The 19763-nt window shown below is 43.5% G+C and overlaps 1 protein-coding gene across 2 annotated transcripts in view; it reads right to left on the bottom strand.

Moving 5' to 3' along the window:
- Positions 1 to 1966: 1966 nt before the first annotated feature.
- HACE1 (HECT domain and ankyrin repeat containing E3 ubiquitin protein ligase 1) overlaps positions 1967 to 19763 on the bottom strand; it is a 285154-nt gene continuing 267357 nt past the window's right edge. For both annotated transcript variants that reach the window (XM_086926665.1, XM_086926666.1), the window contains exons 23-24: positions 13051 to 13164; positions 1967 to 2737 (exon numbers count right to left, since the gene is read on the bottom strand). In XM_086926665.1, coding sequence (XP_086782791.1) covers positions 2635 to 2737; positions 13051 to 13164 — 217 coding nt within the window. In that variant the 3' untranslated portion in view covers positions 1967 to 2634. The remainder of the gene's footprint in view (positions 2738 to 13050; positions 13165 to 19763) is intronic.

Genomic DNA, 19763 nt, shown 5'->3' with positions numbered 1-19763 from the left:
GTGAAACACACAACGTAACATTGTTCTTGCTGTAAAGACCCCAATGAAAGCTCCTTAGGAAAGGGGTGAGGTGCGCTGTCTGTGAAGGAAGCAATAAAAGACATGCCCCCCAGTTTAAGATCCATTCAAGTATTTCTAAGGTTTGACCTGGAATATTTAATCCATTGGCATACTACAGCTGTGAATTGATCATAGATGTAATTTTTGTGACCTACAAAAGTTAAAAATCATCTTTAAGGAGTACAAATGAAACGTCATGCTCTTTTGTAGGGATTATAGAAAAAGACTTGTACCCATAAAAACAGCTTTTCCAGTTGAAGGGTGTGAAAGGGACAGTGAATCCTCACATGATAGGTTTATAGGCATTATCTGGAACAATGTACAAATGTATATATACATTGGTGGCTGAGTTACAAAAAAACTCTTTAAAAAATACAGGTAATTCATTAAATTTGCGTATACGTCCAAAGTACTGTCCCAGCTCGAAGGAAGATGCAAGACAATTGTTTGACGTTTCATCTTTGACATACAGCCCAAGGACTTAAGTAATTCCAAAGCCTCTGAGATATTAGTTTCTCTAAGAATTGTAGAAAATCTACTGGGGATTTTATTATTAACAGGTATAAGAGAAAAGAAAGTGGGAGATGTGATAGAAAAGATAATAGGAAGCAGTGAGGAACAAGTGAAAGAGAGACACTTCTACGAAGGCCTGGTCCCTTCCCAAGCCTGGCTCTTAAACTGATCGAAAGCCCGGTGGCGCAAGACTTGCTTTAGGTTTGTAGGTAATAGCAATGTTCCTCTAAGGACTTAAACAGTAGATCCTTATTTGTAATAATACATCTAATCATCAAGTCCCAGAATGCAGAGTACTTCTGGTAAAAAAACTCTTACTGGTTGAAGGTGTCACAGATGACATAGGGTCATGGCCATGTCTCAGCAGCACAGCATTGCTCTTATTTTTTTTTAATAGAATGGGTGGCCATGTGACTTCTATTTCTTGGGTGGTACAATTTAGCATTAAACACTAAAGGTCTGAGTATGACTTTGGCGGAGTGGCGCTGGGTCCACAATGCCAAAGCCGTGGTCGAGCTGCCCACCAGGTTAAAAGTGTAACTCGTGTCTTGTGGGCTTTTGTTTTGACGTTCCCACTGTAATACCCTGAAAATAGGCATTGCAATGAGAAAGCCAAAAACAGTTCCTGCACTGCATGGACTGTTAAGTCCATGTTGTGCAGGAACTGGTGTGCATGCACACAAGGGGGCACATGTTGTGCTTACCTGTGTGCATCAACATGGGCCAGAGGAACAAAGTGGCCCTGAAGCACCCCCTTTGTTTCCTCTCCGAAACAGCTTTCAGGACGGTGGAAATGCCTTGAAAACCATAGCTGAGAGGAAACTTGCAATATACTTGCTAAGAAGCCACGCTGTGATGCCGTGCTGTGATGTCATGCGCCACAATGTCACTTGCATACTGTCTAACTTGGTTAGTTCCCCCCACTTCTTTTTTTCAGGACTTGTGCCCTGTGATAAGGTAGTTTTGTAACCTGGGAAGAATTGATGTAAATGTGGACATTTGATTAATCTATTTCCGTTTAACCTTTGTTTGATCTGTAGATAGAGGGAAAGAGGTGCCTCAGAACAAAGACGTGAACCACTGACGTCTCTTTTGGATCCGATGTATTTTAAACAACATATAAAATGTTCAACACGTTGTGGCAAGATAAATTGTACAAAAATACATTTCAAACTAACTCCACAAGAAATATAGGCATCTACCATAATCATAATATCCCCAAGACGACATGCACCTAGTATTTAAATTAAATAAAAATGTATCAAATATTTTTATGGTAAAATAAAACAATATATCTTTTTTCGTAGAACAGAACTGCCAGTGCAAAAAGTCGGCTTAAAATAAAAAAAAGTACAATAAAAATTCAAATATACAATCTCTTACATACCAAAAGAATCTTTAAAAGAAATGTTTAATAACCTGTACAATCCATTGTAAACTTTAAAGCATACATTTGATCTAACATACGGGTTTCCCTGTGTGTATTTCCCAACTTACTGTACATACATTTTATATACATTAGGATATTGAAAAGCTAAAAATCAAAATTTTGTATTAGTCAGGAAAATATATCTGATATGCAATTCTGTACATTATTTAAACGGCTCATTTCGATGTGACGATGGACGCCAAATGTCACACTTACATGCACAATTATGACAATATTCACTTTTCCTTTTATAACATTGTTTGGCCACATTCAACTTTACAGTAGGTGATAAGCAAAAGTCAGAAATAAAAGCGTTCCCACAAAATAAAGTCTACAAAAATTAGACAGCAACAGGGATCACGAAGAAAATAGCAAAAGGTTTTCAACACAAAAATGGTGCGGAAATCCAATATACAATAATAAAAAAAGAATGAAATACAGCACAATGTATTCTTCTTTGTCGAGCCACAGACACAGATTAACAAGAATGAGAGGGGACTGAGGGGCAGGACACACTTTGTATGAATGCGGGTGAGCCGTGCTTGTGGGCTGCACGTCTGTTGACAGCTCTCTAAATTACTTCTGCCATTCTGAATTGCCCATCAGTAGTCCGACGGCTTTCCCGAACCGCATTATGCCATCGTGTAACCATAGCTGCCACAGTGCAATGCCACGAGAAGCCTGTCCTTTAGGACTTTCTTACTTGGGTATTCAGGCAACTTCAGCATGTTGATACTGCGAAAGAAAGAACACTTCCATTAAAGATGAAGTCTATGAGACAGAGTGCCTGATTGTTCTGTGAGCACCGCGCGGGATAATTGACATGCAACTCTCCTCTCAAATCTGCATCGAAATTGGAAAACCTTGAAGATGCTACATTTATGAAAGAGGAAAACAGCGCTGCACGGCGGAATCCTTTTAGCATGTAAATGAGCTGGAGAAAAACTTCCCTTAGCTCAAAAATGCTAGGACTTGCGACAATGTGGCGCTGTTCTTAAGACGGTCTCTAGTAATGATTTTTTTACTCGAACTGTTTCATTAAATAAGGACAGTCTCTAACATAACAGAAAGCACAATAATAACACAATAATAATGAATTATTTGATAGCATTTCACAGTATGTAAAGGACCAAGACATGTAAGTTGAACAAATGAAAATACATTAAACACATTGCCTTTATCAAAGGTAGGATTCGAGTTTTATAACATATGAATAAAAGAAAAAAAGATTAAAAAAGGCCTAGTCCCCAATGCAAATTTTACAAGCGTAGAATTTCTCACCTGTAACTTACTACTGCACGAAGCAACTTTACCCGATTTTGCTACTTCCCTTTTGAGAGTAAATTTGCTAGCAGATGACATGTCTCCACATGCTCAAAACTGGGGTGGAGATATATATATATATATATATATATATATATATATATATATATATATATATATATATATATATATATATATATATATATATATATATCTATATCTGTATTTGTCGGCCATAATGCGTTTCGGTCCAGCCAGACCTTGATCACATGACAACACCGATTTGTTTTACCAACCCTTTTAAAGTGACAAGTGCATATAGTGTTTGGTGCAAGAGGATAAGCATGGAAAACATACTGCCAAGTGTTGTTGCTCAGAGTGTTAACAGAATACATGCTGATCATACAATGCATAGCACCACTTTTAATTGTATTTGTTATATAATGCTGATCAATGCTATTCCTTCTTTCCATATAAATGTATAAATAATAGTAATTAAAGGACATTGTCAATAATAATCATAATAAAAACATTCCAATTGTCACACATTGGTGAATAAATAGACACATAAATAAATAATTATTCACTGGGTAAATTTCGGTAAGAACAATAAAATATTGTTAAAAAAATTATATATATCGCAAAGCATATAAATTCTCCAGGCACAAGGGGGGTTATGAGCAAGGACGAATATTCACCTTTGCCCGTAAATATGAGAATGCCACAAAAGCTCAATTTAATGTGCAACCTGCAAAATCAACATCAGCTCGGGCACAACAGGCAAATACGGATAAAGATGAAACCCCTAACGCTTACAACAGCGATTTAATAACAAGGGATTTATTGTCAGATAATGGAAGCATAAGCAGAGCAAGTGGGTCGGGGCAGATGCGCGTTTTGGGCCTAGGAGAAGATGTCGACTTTTTTATCGTTCGACAGATGCCAAACACAGACCACGGCAACAAAAGAAAGTATTAGAGCCAGAAAAAAGACAAAAATAAGAGAAAGGCGCAAGAAATACAAAACCAAAAAGAGCATACTGGCGCAAAAATAATGACTGATGACAATACTATTATTAACCTTTCTTCAATAACTATCGGAGGCCAAAAGCAGCTGCTATCTTTGGGGTTGTCTTTTTGTCCTATTAGTGATTTTAATTATGCTCGCAACAGGTTTGACATCTTCTGCTTTATTCGCAAGTTGAAATTGAAAAAGTTCTTCGCCATTAACCCCTTGCGTGCTGTGGTCGGCCGTTGGCCGACGGGAGCACTACCTCGCTAGTGCGGCCGTCGTCCACCAGCCGACGCAGCCACGCCAACCTAATAGAACGTCCGCACTGCGGCGGAAAAACCACCGCGGTTAAGGCGTTAAAGATGGACTGAAAGAAGCTCAAGTAACATAAAACATCAGCGAGACAGACTCTAGCACGGATATGCTTGCAGCAGATGTGTCTACTTTGCGTACTTTACATGAACTTAGAAAATTTAACAGCGGCCAGATCACGACTGAATTACAATAGACTCCGGATAGATTATCCGCTGCCAATATTAGACAAGTAGGAGCAGGAATGAGCCCCTTCAAAGCAAAGTCTAACTTCATTCCAAACATGCCAAAAGACGCTATTGATATCTACCATGAGGTGGTGACGGAAGAAATCAAAAAACTACATCAAGTCAAACATAGAAAACATTATAAAAGCAAAGATGAAATGAAGTATGTTTAAGCTGGTAAGAAAGTTGAGCAGTAATCATGAAGTCTTTGTTACAAAATCAGACAAGGGTGGAAATATAGTAGTATGGCCACAAAAGTATTACGTGTTAGAAGCTCACAGGCACCTAGATGATCTGAATTGTTATGAGAAGACACAAATCAAACAATACAATTTGGCAAAGGGCATTTAAAAAAAGATGTTTTTGGAATGGAAACGAGAGGGAATTATTTCCCTAGAGGAGTACAAATTTCTACATGTGGAACATCCAGTTTTACCTAGACTTTACCTTATCCCCAAAGTTCATAAGAACGTCACCTACATCCCAGAGAGACCGATTATATCAGCAATCGGCAGTATGGGGGAAAAGGCCACACAATATATAGATTATTTCCTTCAGGACTTTGTGAAACAGTTTCCCACATACGTGAAGGATACTGGGCATTTTCTGAAGAAAATACAAGATATAGAATGGGCAGAGAACTTGATGTTTATCACATTAGACATAGAATCCTTGTACACAAGTATAGACACGATACAGGATTGAATGCAACACAGTACTTTTTAAATAGAAGGCCAATAGAATGTTATAATCACAACAAAATGCTTTTAAAATTGATCGCTTGGTGTCTAAACAATAACTTTTTCACTTTTGGCAATTATGTTTACATGCAAAAACGAGGCATGGCGATGGGGGCCTGCTTCTCCCCCAGCTATGCAGGCTTGCATGTAGGCTGGTGGGAGGAGCAGGTTCTCAAACCCATACTTCGGGACAAATATGCCAACCAGGTTTTATACTGGTTGAGGTATATTAATGATGTTTTTATTGTATGGAAGGGGGATGAGAGACAGGCTGATGAATTTATCAACTGCATCAATGAGAATACTGCCAATTTGAAGTTTACCTCACACATAAGTAGGGGATCCATTGAATTTTTAGATGTGTGAGTATATTTTAAAGAAGGGAGGTTGGCAACCACCTTACACAGAAAAAACACAGCTGGAAATGTTACACTACACGCCAGCAGTGCATATCCACAAAAATATCCCCTACGGAGAACTTTTAGGTATAGAAAGAATCTGCAGCACACAGGAAGATCTCGAAATGTGTCCAGAAGCGTTAAGCAGATTCAAACAGAGAGGGTACAACAACAAAGTGCTAATTGAGGCAGAAAGGAAAATGAGGGAAAGAACAAGGGAATCTTTGTTTTCCAATCATAGTAAAAAAGGAGACGGTGCTGATGCTAATAATGCCCCCAGGCTTATCACCACCTACAACAAACAGGAAAGGAAGATTCGATCCATTATCAAACACAATTTGCCAATTGTGTTGACAGATGGGGTACTGGCTCCGAGGCTCTCTGCACACCCTGTGATTTCATACAGAAAAGGCCTCTCAATGTGCACTCAGATTGTGAAGAGCAGCCCAGAATTGTCCAAAGCCACCATGTGGCTGCAACCGAAACTGGGCTTCACCAAATGCTCTTCCTGTAGGGCTTGCAGATTCAGGGAAAATACAACTTATTACACCACTCCTTTCAGCCGGGATAGAATTGCTATCCAGGGCAAATTTAACTGTAGAACGGAGTATGCTGTGTACATTTTGGCATGCACCTGCGGCCTTAGGTATGTGGGAAGTACCAAGCTGCAGGTGCATGTCCGAATTCTGCAGCACCTACGAGCCATTGTGAATAATGACACTACTTATCCGGTGGCTCGCCATTTCCAACAGATGCATGACAACAATCTAAACTGTTTGAAATATTTTGTGGTGGCAGCGGTACCTAAGTTACGAAGAGGTGGCGACAGGGAAGGGAAACTAAGGAAGATGGAGTACCGTATGATTTTGGAGCTAGATTGTAAGTTCCCTAATGGATTAAATAATACTGAGGACTTACATTATTTTTTATAGAACCATATTCCGTTATACAAGATGAATGCATTAACCCCTTGGACGCTCATGACGAGCTCAGCTCGTCATGATGTACACCTCCATACACTCATGACGAGCTGAGCTCGTCATGAACAATGGGAATCCAGAAAAGTCAGCATCCAGGAGAATTAGCTGTATCATTCAAGGTGTTAAAAGATCAGGGTGGCATGGTTCCCAAATGACAGTGAACTGTCATTCTTACAATACAGAGATAGGATTATAACCAAGAACGTAACAGTTGTTTCTGGGGAGCCAGTGTGTTGGTGAAGTTGGAGATCCATCGGTAGAGGTTGTGGACTGAGGTATTAACATCTGTGGATGTCGGTGGTGGGGTTTTGCTCTCGGGCTTGCCATTGCAGTGACTGTATGTGCCATGTTGACTTGGCATTTAAAATCCCTTGGTAATCCTTACACCTCCCTTTTTTAGATATAAGTCACCCCCTAAGGTCGGCCCCAAGTAGCCTATAGGGTAGGGTGCTATGTCATTAAAAGCTAAGACATGTGCTTTTAAGTTTTACCCGTCCTGGTAGTGCCAAATTTGTTTTTCACTACTATGAGGTCTAACACACTCATGGGATACATTACACTTAATAAGCTGTAATTCCTGATTGAAAAGGAGCAGATCTGTTATGATTTATACCCATGGATTGTAATGATAAATTCTCTTTAATGGTAAAGACTAAGTTATCATTACAACTTTGAAAAATCCACTTTTAGAGGCCTGTCAGTTCGGGCTGGACTGTTCCCATGGGGTGGGTGACAGCTGGACTTTCTGCATTCTCTCTAGACAGCCACACACAAAGGGAACTTAGGTGTGATCTAATGGATCTTCCCGGGAGGATAGGGGGATGCGATGTGCACAGCCTCACACTTAGACCTGAATAGGCTGTGCCCTGTTCACACACAAAGTGTTGCATCCCCCTGTTGAATTAGGAGCTTGGGCAGTGTGAGGCGGCCCTGCTTTCTCTCCCGCCCGGACTGGACCCTCCTAGAAACTTACCCCTATCGGGCACAACCACTGCAAGTCCCTTCGAACAAACTCCTCTGCCCCCAAACAGTCTCGGAACAGTAACCGTGACAAGGAGACCCCAGCCCCTCTCTGTATTGCAGGAACCAATCAACGGTCACCATCGACAGGAAGCACTTCCTCCCGACCCCGGAAGCACCACCCCTGAGGCAGCGGCAGAACAAGTGAAAAACGGACACGAAGCCCAGAACGCCGTCGGAGCATCGTGGCAGGACACTCGGACTGGCACAGAAGACGGAGAAGAGGAGAAACCCAAAGAAGTCGTGTGGTCGGAGGATTGGTGGAGTCCCTAAGGAGGTGGCTGAAGAGCGGCCGTGGCTCACTGGAGAGCTACGGAGGACCATGTGAGTACTTGTAAACCCACCTTAGAGCACGCTAGGTGCTCAGTGTATATACCCTGTATAGATCTCTCCCTCTCTCAGTCACGTAGCATGTAGTCATTGCACTGTGTATTTTGTAAAGCACCCTCACTGTATTGAACCCTTCTTCCCCTCACGCACACTTCTGACACCCTTGCTGTTTCCCTGTTCTTCGACCTTCCTCCCGTCCCTTCACGGTACCTGCTTTCCTCACGACTCCCTCCTCTCCTTCCCTCACTGCCCCGGTGTCGGTGAAAGCATACTAGCAGAGTCCTCGTCCGGACTAACGGTACCTTTATTTCTCTTGTTGCCCTCCGAGGTGTCTCCCCGACGACAGACCCGACCCGAAGAACGCCCAGAACGGAGCCAAACCCGACCCGAAGAAAGACCCGAACTATCCTGCAGATCCTTGAGTTCTCCTGTCTCTTGACTCTTGTGCTTAATAAACACTGGCATAGCCCACTACATCCGGCCTCTTTGCCTGATTTTCCGGCCCACGACACACCCACCTTCACAGGTAAAAATTGAGGAGCTATGTGCACTTCAAAGACCCTTCTTTGAAGTCATACTCACTTCAAAGGCACAACTCGGTATGTTTCCTGGTTCTCTGACCCCACAAAGACAGTACACTTCTGCACTTGAAACCACCCTGCCAGGAAGAGGAACTGCTCTGCTTAAGGACTGCCACTCTGCCAAACTGCTGCTCTGGAAGACTGCTGCCTTGCTGTGTTGCCCTGCTGCCATCTGCTTTCTCTGACTAGGTAAAGACCGGACCTCCATCACTTGAACCCGGAGTAACTCCAAGGGCTAACTGACTAGCCTCCTGTTTGGAAGACTCAGGGATATAACAGTCTTCCACCCTACTCCTGTTGCTGTCCCATTGGGAAATGGACCCAGGTGCCCGCTTCAGCGGAATCAACACTTCCTCTGCTGTGCGAGCAAAATCGCCACATTGCGAGCTTTTTAGAGCACTAATCATAATTTCTATGACACATAAGGACCCCTTATGTTGTTTCTTTACTGTAGTCGCCTCTAAAGAAAATATATACAACTTTACAGCTTTATTTTACCAAGGTGCCGGTCAGGTGTGCCATACTTTTGTCATAAATACAGAATGCTAGCGCTCTAGTTGTGTTTTAGAACACTGTGGAACACAGTAGAACCCTGGAGGATTAACTGACAAGTTGCTGCTGCTGTTGGAAGTATATGGTTCACTCAGAATATCATACTTTAGCCTCACATGGTGGAAGAAGATAGTGTGAACTTATAGAAAAGGCGCGCTCATTTTATCTTCTGGAGCACCTTTCATTTTCCCATGAGAAAATCATGAGAGAAAGTTTGATCTAAAACATTAAATCTCAGCAGAGACATCACTTAAGAAACGTCAAGAATTTCTAAAATGAGCATAACCCTACCAAACAATGATTAATATTGTGACAAAAATGTGTTTCCACCCTTTATATGTGCTCCTTTTTTGTGACTTTCAAAACTTGGCATTCACTACAATATATCATAATACCTATCAGGTCACCGAGTCCTGTAATGGCTGCCACAACATGTTGCCCAATCAATCAATCAATCAATCAATCAGTCATGTGCATTTGTATAGTGCGCTACTCACCCGGAAGGGTCTCAAGGCGCAGGGGGGGGGAGGGGTCAGTCACTGCTCGAAGAGCCAGGTCTTGAGGAGCTTCCTGAAGGAGAGATGATCCTGGGTCAGCCGGAGGTGGATCGGGAGGGAGTTCCATGTCTTGGCTGCCAGGTAGGAGAAGGATCTTCCCCCGGCGGTGGCTTTGCAGATGCGTGGTACGACGGCGAGGGCGAGGCTGGTCGATAATAGCTGGCGGGTGGGTGTGTAGAAGGTCAGGCGGTTGTTGAGGTACTTGGGGCCCAGGTCGTGGAGTGCCTTGTGTGCGTGGGTGAGGAGCCTGAACGTGATCCTCTTCCTGACAGGGAGCCAGTGCAGGTCTCTCAGATGGCCGGAGATGTGGCTGTGTCGGGGGATGTGCAGGACGGGTCGTGCGGAGGCGTTCTGGATGCGGTGGAGTCTTTTCTGAAGTTTGGCTGTGGTTCCGGCGTAGAGGGTGTTTCCGTAGTCCAGTCGGCTGGTGACGAGTGCCTGGGTGACCGTCTTCCTGGTTTCGGTGGGGATCCATCGGAAGATCTTACGGAGCATGCGCAGGGTGTTGAAGCAAGATGACGAGACGGCGTTGACTTGTCTAGTCATCGAGAGGGAGGAGTCCAGGATGAAGCCCAGGTTGCGTGCATGGTCCGTTGGTTTAGGGGTGGTGCCCAGGGCAGGGGGCCACCAGAAGTCGTCCCAGGCGGAGGGCGATGATCCCAGGATGAGGACTTCCGTCTTGTCTGAGTTCATTTTCAGCCGGCTGTTCTTCATCCATTCGGCGACGTCTTTCATCCCTTCGTGTAGGCTGGTTCTGGCAGTGGCAGGGTCGTTGGTAAGGGAGAGGATTAGCTGGGTGTCGTCGGCGATGATGTTGAGGTTGTATTTGCGTGCGATGGCTGCGAGAGGGCTCATGTAGACGTTGAAGAGGGTTGGGCTGAGTGATGACCCTTGTGGTACGCCGCAGATGACTTCGGTGGCCTCGGATCTGAACGGGGGGAGGCGGACTCTCTGGGTTCTTCCAGCGAGGAACGAGATGATCCACTCCAGTGCCTTCTCTCGGATTCCGATGTTGCTGAGGCGCTGTACTAGGGTGCGGTGGGAGACCGTGTCGAACGCTGAAGAGAGGTCCAGGAGAATGAGGGCCGCTGTTTCCCCGTTGTCGAGCAGGGATCTGATGTCATCAGTGGCTGCGATGAGGGCGGTCTCGGTGCTGTGGTTGGCTCGGAAGCCGGACTGCGAAGGGTCGAGGGATCCGTTCGTCTCGGGGAAGGCGGAAAGCTGTCTGTTGACGGTCTTTTCGATGACTTTGGCGGAAAAGGGAGGAGCGAGATGGGGCGGTAGTTCTTGAGGTCGGTGGGGTCCGCTGTTGGTTTCTTCAGGAGGGCGCTGAGCTCGGCATGCTTCCAGGTCTCCAGGAAGTTGGCGGTGTTGAAGGAGGTGTTGATGATGTCCCGGATTTGGGGTGCGATGATGGAGTCGGCCTCGTTGAAGACGTGGTGGGGGCAGGGGTCGGTTGGTGATCCGGAGTGGATGGTGTTCATCGTGCAGGTGGTGTCTTCGGTGCTGATCGGGGTCCAGGCGCAGAGGGTAGTGGTGGGGGGCGTTGGTTCGGTGGTTGGGTGCGTGGTTGGTGCACCGAAGCTGTTGTGTATATCGGCGATCGTGCGGTGGAAGAACGAGGCGAGTGAGTCGCAGAGGTCTTGCGAGGGAGTGATGCAGTTGTTTCCGGCGCTGGGGTTGGAGAACTCTTTGACGATGCTGAGGAGTTCCTTGCTGTTGTGGGCGCTGTTGTCCAGTCGTTCTTTGAATGCTGTCTTCTTGGTGGTGCGGATCAGCTGGTGGTGTTTGCGGGTGGCGTGCTTGAGGGCCGTCATGTTGTCCGTGGTCTGGTCGTGGCGTCAGGCTTTCTCGAGGGTGCGGCAGTTCTTCTTGGAGGTCTTGAGTTCGTCGGTGAATCAGGGGGCTTTCTTGCTGCCGGGTCTGATGGGCCCATAGTGTAGCCGGGAAATCAAAAGGCGTCCCTTTCGGACCCTCTCCTGCCCCTTCCCCCGTAGGGCTCTAGAGACCCGGGTGTGCCCACCCTGCATTCCTTATATTTTTTTTCAAGGTGCAGGGACCATGTTCCTGAGTCCTATAATGGCTGCCGCAACAAATTATTCATGTTGACTATCCCCCTTTACATTTTCAACCCCTTCATACCTAACCAAGTCCATTATTAAACTAGTACTTCTAAAAAAAACAACTGAACAGATTTATACCAAATCACAAAAGATTACTTTTACAGTAAAGTTCAACATTTCTGCCAAATTTGGTGCAATGCAGTTCACCCATTTTTTCTGTACCAGACAGCAAAGTTTCTTATGGGAATTAAGATGAATACCCTTTTCCTGGGCCCCTGGTTGATGGATCAGTGCAAAACTGTCCATGTGAGTACCAAGATGGATAAATATTTTTCTTGGAGAACTGTTTGTGGAGATTCATCAAAGGGTGCCAAAGTTACTAGCAAACAAAAAACACTCATCCTATAGTTACTCTGACCTAACTGTAACTACACTGTTGTGACCGCCACTGTCTAACGCACTATATATAGAGAGAGGCACATACATATACATTCATGAGCAGATGTGGAGAGTGTAATATGGTACTTATTACCATGGCTGAGTGTGGGGAGGCGGGCCATGATTCAGAAGCCGGAAATCCTTCAGTGGGTCATGTTGCCCCTCCCATCCCTCAACAATGGAAATAGACACCATATTGCACTCCGCGCATCTGCATGTATAGTTTATGCCATGCGGTTTTCTCATGTTCAGAAGTTACAAACAGCGCTCATTCATTAAATCCAGAACACACGGGGTCAAACAAATGTAGCAGGATAAAATCCCAACAACGTATGGCCTCGGTTGCTTTCTACTTTAAAAGTAATCTAAGACAGAATTTGTAAGGCATTAATGTGTTTTCCTTAAGTCTGTTACTATATATATATATATATATATATATATATATATATATATATATATATATATATATATATATATATATATATATATATTTGAAATGAACAAAAATTATTTTAAAATAACACAATGCCTTTGATCAATTTCCTAGATAAATTAACTGTAGACTCCTTCACATACCATGTACTTGATGTGGGGAGAAGGTTTGGGGTGTAGGGCACAGCAGCTATTGTGAAATTCTGCAATCCACTGCCTCCCATAATGAAGGCAAAGCCACCATGAGGTACTCTGGAGCTGGAAAGAAAAAACAACATTAAATGCGCTTTTCACAATCTGGCACTCCTAAAAAGACATACTTTAAATTCTTGCAAGTCACAGGGAACGTGTAAGTGCGCTGAGCGAAAGGAGGCTTTATAATCTTACGACCCAGGGTACCTTTGCAGATCTTAATTCCTGTAGACTGAATCGAAGTAGAATTAGTAAAACACTTTAGATATTGACAATAGATTTGGGTGACAAATGAACTGCACTCAAATCAGTTATATCAGGATAAACATCATACAATAAAGAACTGTAGGGGAGTCTACTATTCACAGTAATTTAGTAGATTAGTTCTCCTGTGAAGAAAAAGCAACTACATCTTCTGTAACAAAAATGAAATGCAAGCGGTATTAAAGTCAACCTGCAAGAATTGGATGTTCAAACATTAAAAAATCTAGTTACCAACATTCAGCCTTTTTTGGAGTGACTGTGGTCTCTTAATAAAATATTTAGATTATGAATTCTGACAAACTCTACATGCCCTCTGGATACCACAGCACTTAGAAATCCAGAGAGAATACTACAATAGTAATGGCGATACGTGTGAGAAGGCAACACCCGTAGTAATACAAATGAATTAATAGTCATTAAAAATACATTTTATAAATATGCTCATTTAAGTAATTCCCCAATGGTAAAATAGGAAATTGCTGTCCAGTCCCTACTAAACACTTCTTTTACCACAACTGTCAATCCCAAACACTAAATGACGCAAAATCATGCATAGTCTTGCAGGTGTTTATGATCCAGGTCAAAAGGTGTTATGAGCTGGAATGGTACTCTTGTCTCAGTTCAAAAAACGAATTTCGCTGTTTTGCATCAAGGGGACTTTACAAAGTATTACTGAGGTGGCTCAACGCAAACATCCATAGGTTAGTTTTTTTTAATCTTTATTTAGACATCCGGCACATATATATATACTTACAACAATACAGTAACAAATAAAAGCAATTCAAAACATTTGAACAGGATGTCAGTTATTTATCTAGAGCCCTCCCTCCAAGCAGCATCCTCCCTCCACCCCCTAGCCCCCCCCATCCTCTTCCCGAAACCATAGGAAAGTCGAATTTTACTTAAATTTAACCAATATATACTCTCTCCACAAAGAACTGTTTAGATATTGCCTTCCTGTCTCAAGGGATATAAACATGGATTCGTTAATCCAGATACTAACTGGAGACCATATATCAAAGTCTCTTTTCCTGGCTCTCAGACCTCTTTGTTTATATATTGCTTTCTCCCAACGATAGGTAGCTAGCAATTTCCCCAGTCAGCAGTGAACTGAGGGAGGTTCTCTATCCAACCAAACAGTAGCCAAGCAAAGCCTAAAAACTGCCATCATAATTAAAAGCAGAGTTTTGTTAGGATCTGTCATTGCCTGATTGCTTACCCCCAGCAGTATTACTTGCGGTGACAGCTCGACCTCAAAATCCAGCATTTGTTCAATATAGTTGCCCATCTCTCCCACTAATCATGTTAATCGGGTGCATGTTGCAAACATGTGCACGCGGTTTGCAGCAAGACATCCACAGCGAGAGTAATGTATACCTGTCGAGCCTCCACACTTAAAGATCCGTGCTGGAGTGATGTATAAGTTCAGCCAAGTTTTGAAGCATTGAACTTGTATGTTTGCAGATATAGCTGCGGTTGAGCTTAGCAATAATGAGTCCTAACAAACCTCCACCACCGCTTTTACCTGATCCTGCCAACGGTCAGTGTGTTTAATAAGATCATACTCCATTATGTTACTGAGTAATACATAAAACTTGGAGATTGGTGCAGATTGTGCTCCTAAAGCCACCTCCATTAAGGGGACTCTGTGGCCCCGAATTATTTTCTTAGAAAGATAGTCCCTCACTTGTAAGAATTTGAAAAAATTGTTATTTCCAACCCCAACATTTTCCTTAATTGTATCGAACGTATGTATTGTGTTATCCGTTATCAGATCTCCAATATGCCTAATACCTTTCTCCCTCAAGGAGTCCATATAGCCATCATGAAAGATTCCTGGCAGGAGTTGATTATCTTTCAAAGGAGTATATCTGTGTATCCTATTCAATTTGAGTTTTTTCCTAATAGTTGTCCATATCTTAAATGCCCCCAGAGGAACCTTAAACTTGACTCTTTTGAAGTAGGCAAAATCAATATGCCGCCTCAGACACCCATGGGCCTTGTCCCCGAGCAATAACCTATAAATAGAGGGGTAGGCTATGTCCGCAGTATCAGTCAACCCTTTTCCCAATAGATCAGTCATATGTTGTAGGTTTGCAGCCCAGTAGTATACCTGGATATCAGGGACAGACCACCCACCTCGGTCCTTAGGTAAGGTCATATATTTAGTGCTCTATGAGGGTGCTTACCAGCCCATAAGAATTTAGAGATAATTTGATTGAAAGTAAAAACAGGTTTTATTAACCTCTAGTGAATTTTGCCGAATCTTTTGGCCTGCCTTTCTACCTCCCTCATCGCATCTGCAGGGCTAGATGTTGTTATGGCAAGGTCATCAGCGTATGCTAATATCTTTGATTCACCACCCAGGGTTTGAACTGCCTGAATCCTGTTCTCCACAATTTTCCTAATTAAAGGATCTATATACAGTGTGAATAAAAGTGGAGAGCAAGGACACCCTTGCCGAGTACCGCGTGTGATTTTGATTATATCAGAAGACGCACCTGTGGCTAGATGTGATCCTAGCCACTGGTTTCTGGTATATACAACCAATAGCACCGATAAAGCCCTTACACAGTCCCTGCTTTCCATAATTGCCCATAAGAAGGGCCCGGAGACCCTATCCAAGGCCTTCTCTCCATCAAGAAAAATAGCCAACATAGGGTCTCCTGAAACCCTTACATAGTCAAAAAGTGTAATTATGCGTCTTATATGCTCTGTTGTGCCCCTGCCAGGTACAAACCCATGTTGAAACAGAGAGACTAGCTTTCCAATCACTGCAGCTAGCCTATTAGCTAGAATTTTAGAATAGATCTTAACATCGCTACTAAACAAAGTAATCGGCCGGTATGATCCCAATTCCATAACTGGTTTGCCTTTTTTAGGGAAAACTATAATATTGGCACTTTTCCAGGAATCCGGAGTGGACAGATCTAGTTGTGCTCTTTGAAAAACTTCCCGCCTCAATGCCAAAAGTTGTATTTTAAACTTTTTATAAAACTCCCCAGGGATTAGGTCCGGGCCCGACGCTTTGCCAGGTGGTAGAGCTATGGTAGCAGTTATTTCGTCCATAGTGATTGGCTCGTCTAGTCTGTCTCTCTCCTCTGCTGAAAGCTGATCAAGAACCACCCCCAGTAACTAATCCTGAATTTCCCGACTCCCAGCCTGTGTGTCTTTGGTATATAGGTTGTGATAACATTTCTGAAATGCGGTAAGGATAGCATTGGTCTCGATCACTATACCGGCATCCGGATCCCTGATTTCTCTGATCCGAGATTGCATTGTTTTCTCCCTTGTGCGTATTGTTAATAGATTCCCCAATCTCTCACTGCTCTCGTATGTCCGACTTCTCCAGGCCATATGTTTGCCGGCTGCTTTCTTTAGTGAGATTTGCGTAATCGCGGATCTTTTAATAGTAACTATTAACTGGCCTGCCTCTGAGTCAGTTCAGCCTCCGCCGTACCCAGATCATTGTACAATGAACGCAACAAGGTTTTCTCTTGTCTTTGTGACTCCCAACCATACCTGTTTGTTTCTCCTCTGACCCCTGCTTTTAGTGTGTCCCATATAATACCTAGGTTAGCACTTCCATAATTCTCTTCGATAAACCTAGGGATCCATTCCCCTATTTGATGTGCATACTCTACTTCACTTAATAATGCCCTATTAAATGACCACTGTGTCTGCAGGGATGGGAGCTCAATATCCAGCTCGATCACCACGGGGTTGTGGTCCGACATGACCTTAGGATATTTGTTAATAACACTCTTCAAGACAAGTTCCTGCGACACTAAGAAATAATCCAACCTAGCATGTACTTTATGTGGAGCTGAAAAGTACGTAAAGCCTAGGTCAGTTCCCCTTTTCATAGTCTATACATCCTCTAACCCGTGCAGTGATTTGAGTTGTGACAGTGAATTAAAAACTTTGGGTTTCCTGCCTTGGTACGGAGCCTTCTTGGTTATGATGCAAAGCTCGATCTACTAAGATAGCGAGACAAGGCTTTGCGTCTAAAATGAATGCCTATTGAAAGCAGATGTAAACAAGGGGGAATTTGTTAATTTCACAACAACACTATTCATTGCATGGGTGCTATAGGGCACACCCTACATTCTTGTGAGGGATCCTCCTGAGTTTGCCCATGCATAGGAATGACAGCAGCAAGCCAATCTTAGTAAATTAGGCTCTCAGCTCTTTTCCCACTTGCACAACATGGCAGAGCAAATATAGTCGCAGTACTACGTGCAAATAATTGGGTTAAACTGGGCCAAAAAATGTGGTCCTCTCCGTCTGATACCGTCCTACCAATCACTTAGCAACTAAATCAATTTCTTTGTGCCATTTGTCATATCTCTGCTTCTCACAACCAACCCGTCCTTCTCTGATTAAAGCAGTACTACTAAACTACTTGTTGGCTCATTACTCCGGATTAAGCATTGCAACTTAAATCTTAGTTAAATAATAAGGCAAATGAAAACCTATATCCCAGCAATGGGCAACATCACCACCAAGTCTCATCTATCTCCTTTTTGGTGTGAAATACAATCTGATGTTTTTCAATACGTAGATTTACAATAGAACTATTCGTTGGACGCTTGAGCAGAGTACTGCAAAAACAAAATTATATTGCACAGTGAAGTAATTTATGATAATTCCTATAGCTGAAATGTATGGATACATCATTACAGTGCGGATATTATTAGGCTGCAGCTGCTTAATTACTACTAGCAGTGATAAAAAGATGTCGCTGTAAATGACGGGACTAGTGGAAAGGAGTATAGGGTACAGTAGCAGGTAGGGGTTGATATTCGTAAAGCTGAGTTCCCTAAGGAAGATGGAAGGTAAGGGATTAACACCTTGGCTGCTGTGGTCATTTTTCCCCTGTGCTGTAAAATTCAGGATGCCATATATTCATGACAAGCTCAGCTCGTCATCAGCACACGACCACCGTGGCTGATGACGAGCTGAGCTCGTCATCAGCATCGAAGGGGTTAAGGGATTAAGGGATTGTGCAGCTATCAGGTAAAAGACGTTCTGGTTGTTTAGAACAGTAGTGCAGAACCACTGATTTAATGTTTTGCTTTTATGGAAAGACAGGGACTTTAACCATATGACTTCGCGAGGAGCAAAACCCACAAGAGGTTGCTGTTCAGCAAAGTAGGACATAGAAAATGGTTACTTGGAAAGAATCAGCTTCACAGTCACTGTGAGAAAGTCATCCTTTTTGCCCTTAACGCCCTCATTTCTTTTTGACTTATAATGGTGGTAACTGACTCAGACGGCGCCTTGGGCTCTGCTAACCAGGCCCAGGGACAGTGCTCTGATTAAAAAGGTATCTGGTAATTAGGTGTAATTACAATGGGCACCGACAACCTACCTGCAAGTACCTAGTCAATGGTAGGGCAATTTATTTTCACCAAGACCACATTCAAACTGCTGAACATTAACAACTAGGGCATGTAGGTTTAGAGGCCCATTGTAGGAGAGTAGGGTCTGCTATCCTATGGTCACCCCAAATTTTTGCTTTTTGCTTCACTGGTTTCTGACTTAATGTGGCTGTGGGCCTGCTAATCAGACCCACAGCCTGCTGTTCTCTCTCTAAATTGATGCCAATGCACTTTAGGTGCATTACGAATTGGAACTGGTTCACCTTATGAGCCCCTGTATTAGTGCACCCTAGGTGCCCAGGGCATAGGTGTATCCAAGGCCTACCAGGGGCTGCAGCATGTATTATGCCACCCCTGGCCTGGCCTCCATATTTGACACAACTGGCTGATCACTCAGCTGGGGTAAGTCGGTGTAACCACCTCTTACTTAGGTACAGTATGTCTGTGCCTAACCCTAAACTGGACACATATGTTCCTATCAGCCACTCCTATGGAAGGCCTCATCAATCCTGGAGGCAGAGTGCTTGGAAATATGTGAGATGGTGCTCTGGCGTGAGCTGAGCCTGTCTGCAGCTGTCGGGAACAACTCCCTAAGCCGTTCCGGGATATTGCCATACCATATACTCTTAAGTGCATTATAATCCTCGCGGTTAAATGCTATCTTTGGTTTGGCTTTATCAAAACATGTCGAGTAAGGTGTCATACGAATTGGAATACTATCCCCTCGCCAATTCTGGCGACGGGGATAGCATTCCACCCTTCTAGAGGGACACGACATGTGTGTAGCCTTAACCCCGGTTAAAGTTAAACAGAGCCTCAGCTTCACAAAATGGACGCTGCCACCACAGACACAAGTCTGGCCTCCTGCTGCTGACCGAAACTCGGCAGATGGTGGCCTGGACAAAGGGTTTCCTGCCTTGGGAGGTGCGAGCACCACCCCAGACAGGATTTTGTGTATTAGGTAGGACAGGGCTGAATAGAATCAGACATGCCCGGGGCACACAAGGTGTCCCCGTG

Source organism: Lissotriton vulgaris, chromosome 6, assembly GCF_964263255.1.
Source record: "Lissotriton vulgaris chromosome 6, aLisVul1.2, whole genome shotgun sequence".
Taxonomy (NCBI): Eukaryota; Metazoa; Chordata; class Amphibia; order Caudata; family Salamandridae; genus Lissotriton; species Lissotriton vulgaris.
This window is presented reverse-complemented; position numbering and strand designations above follow the sequence as displayed.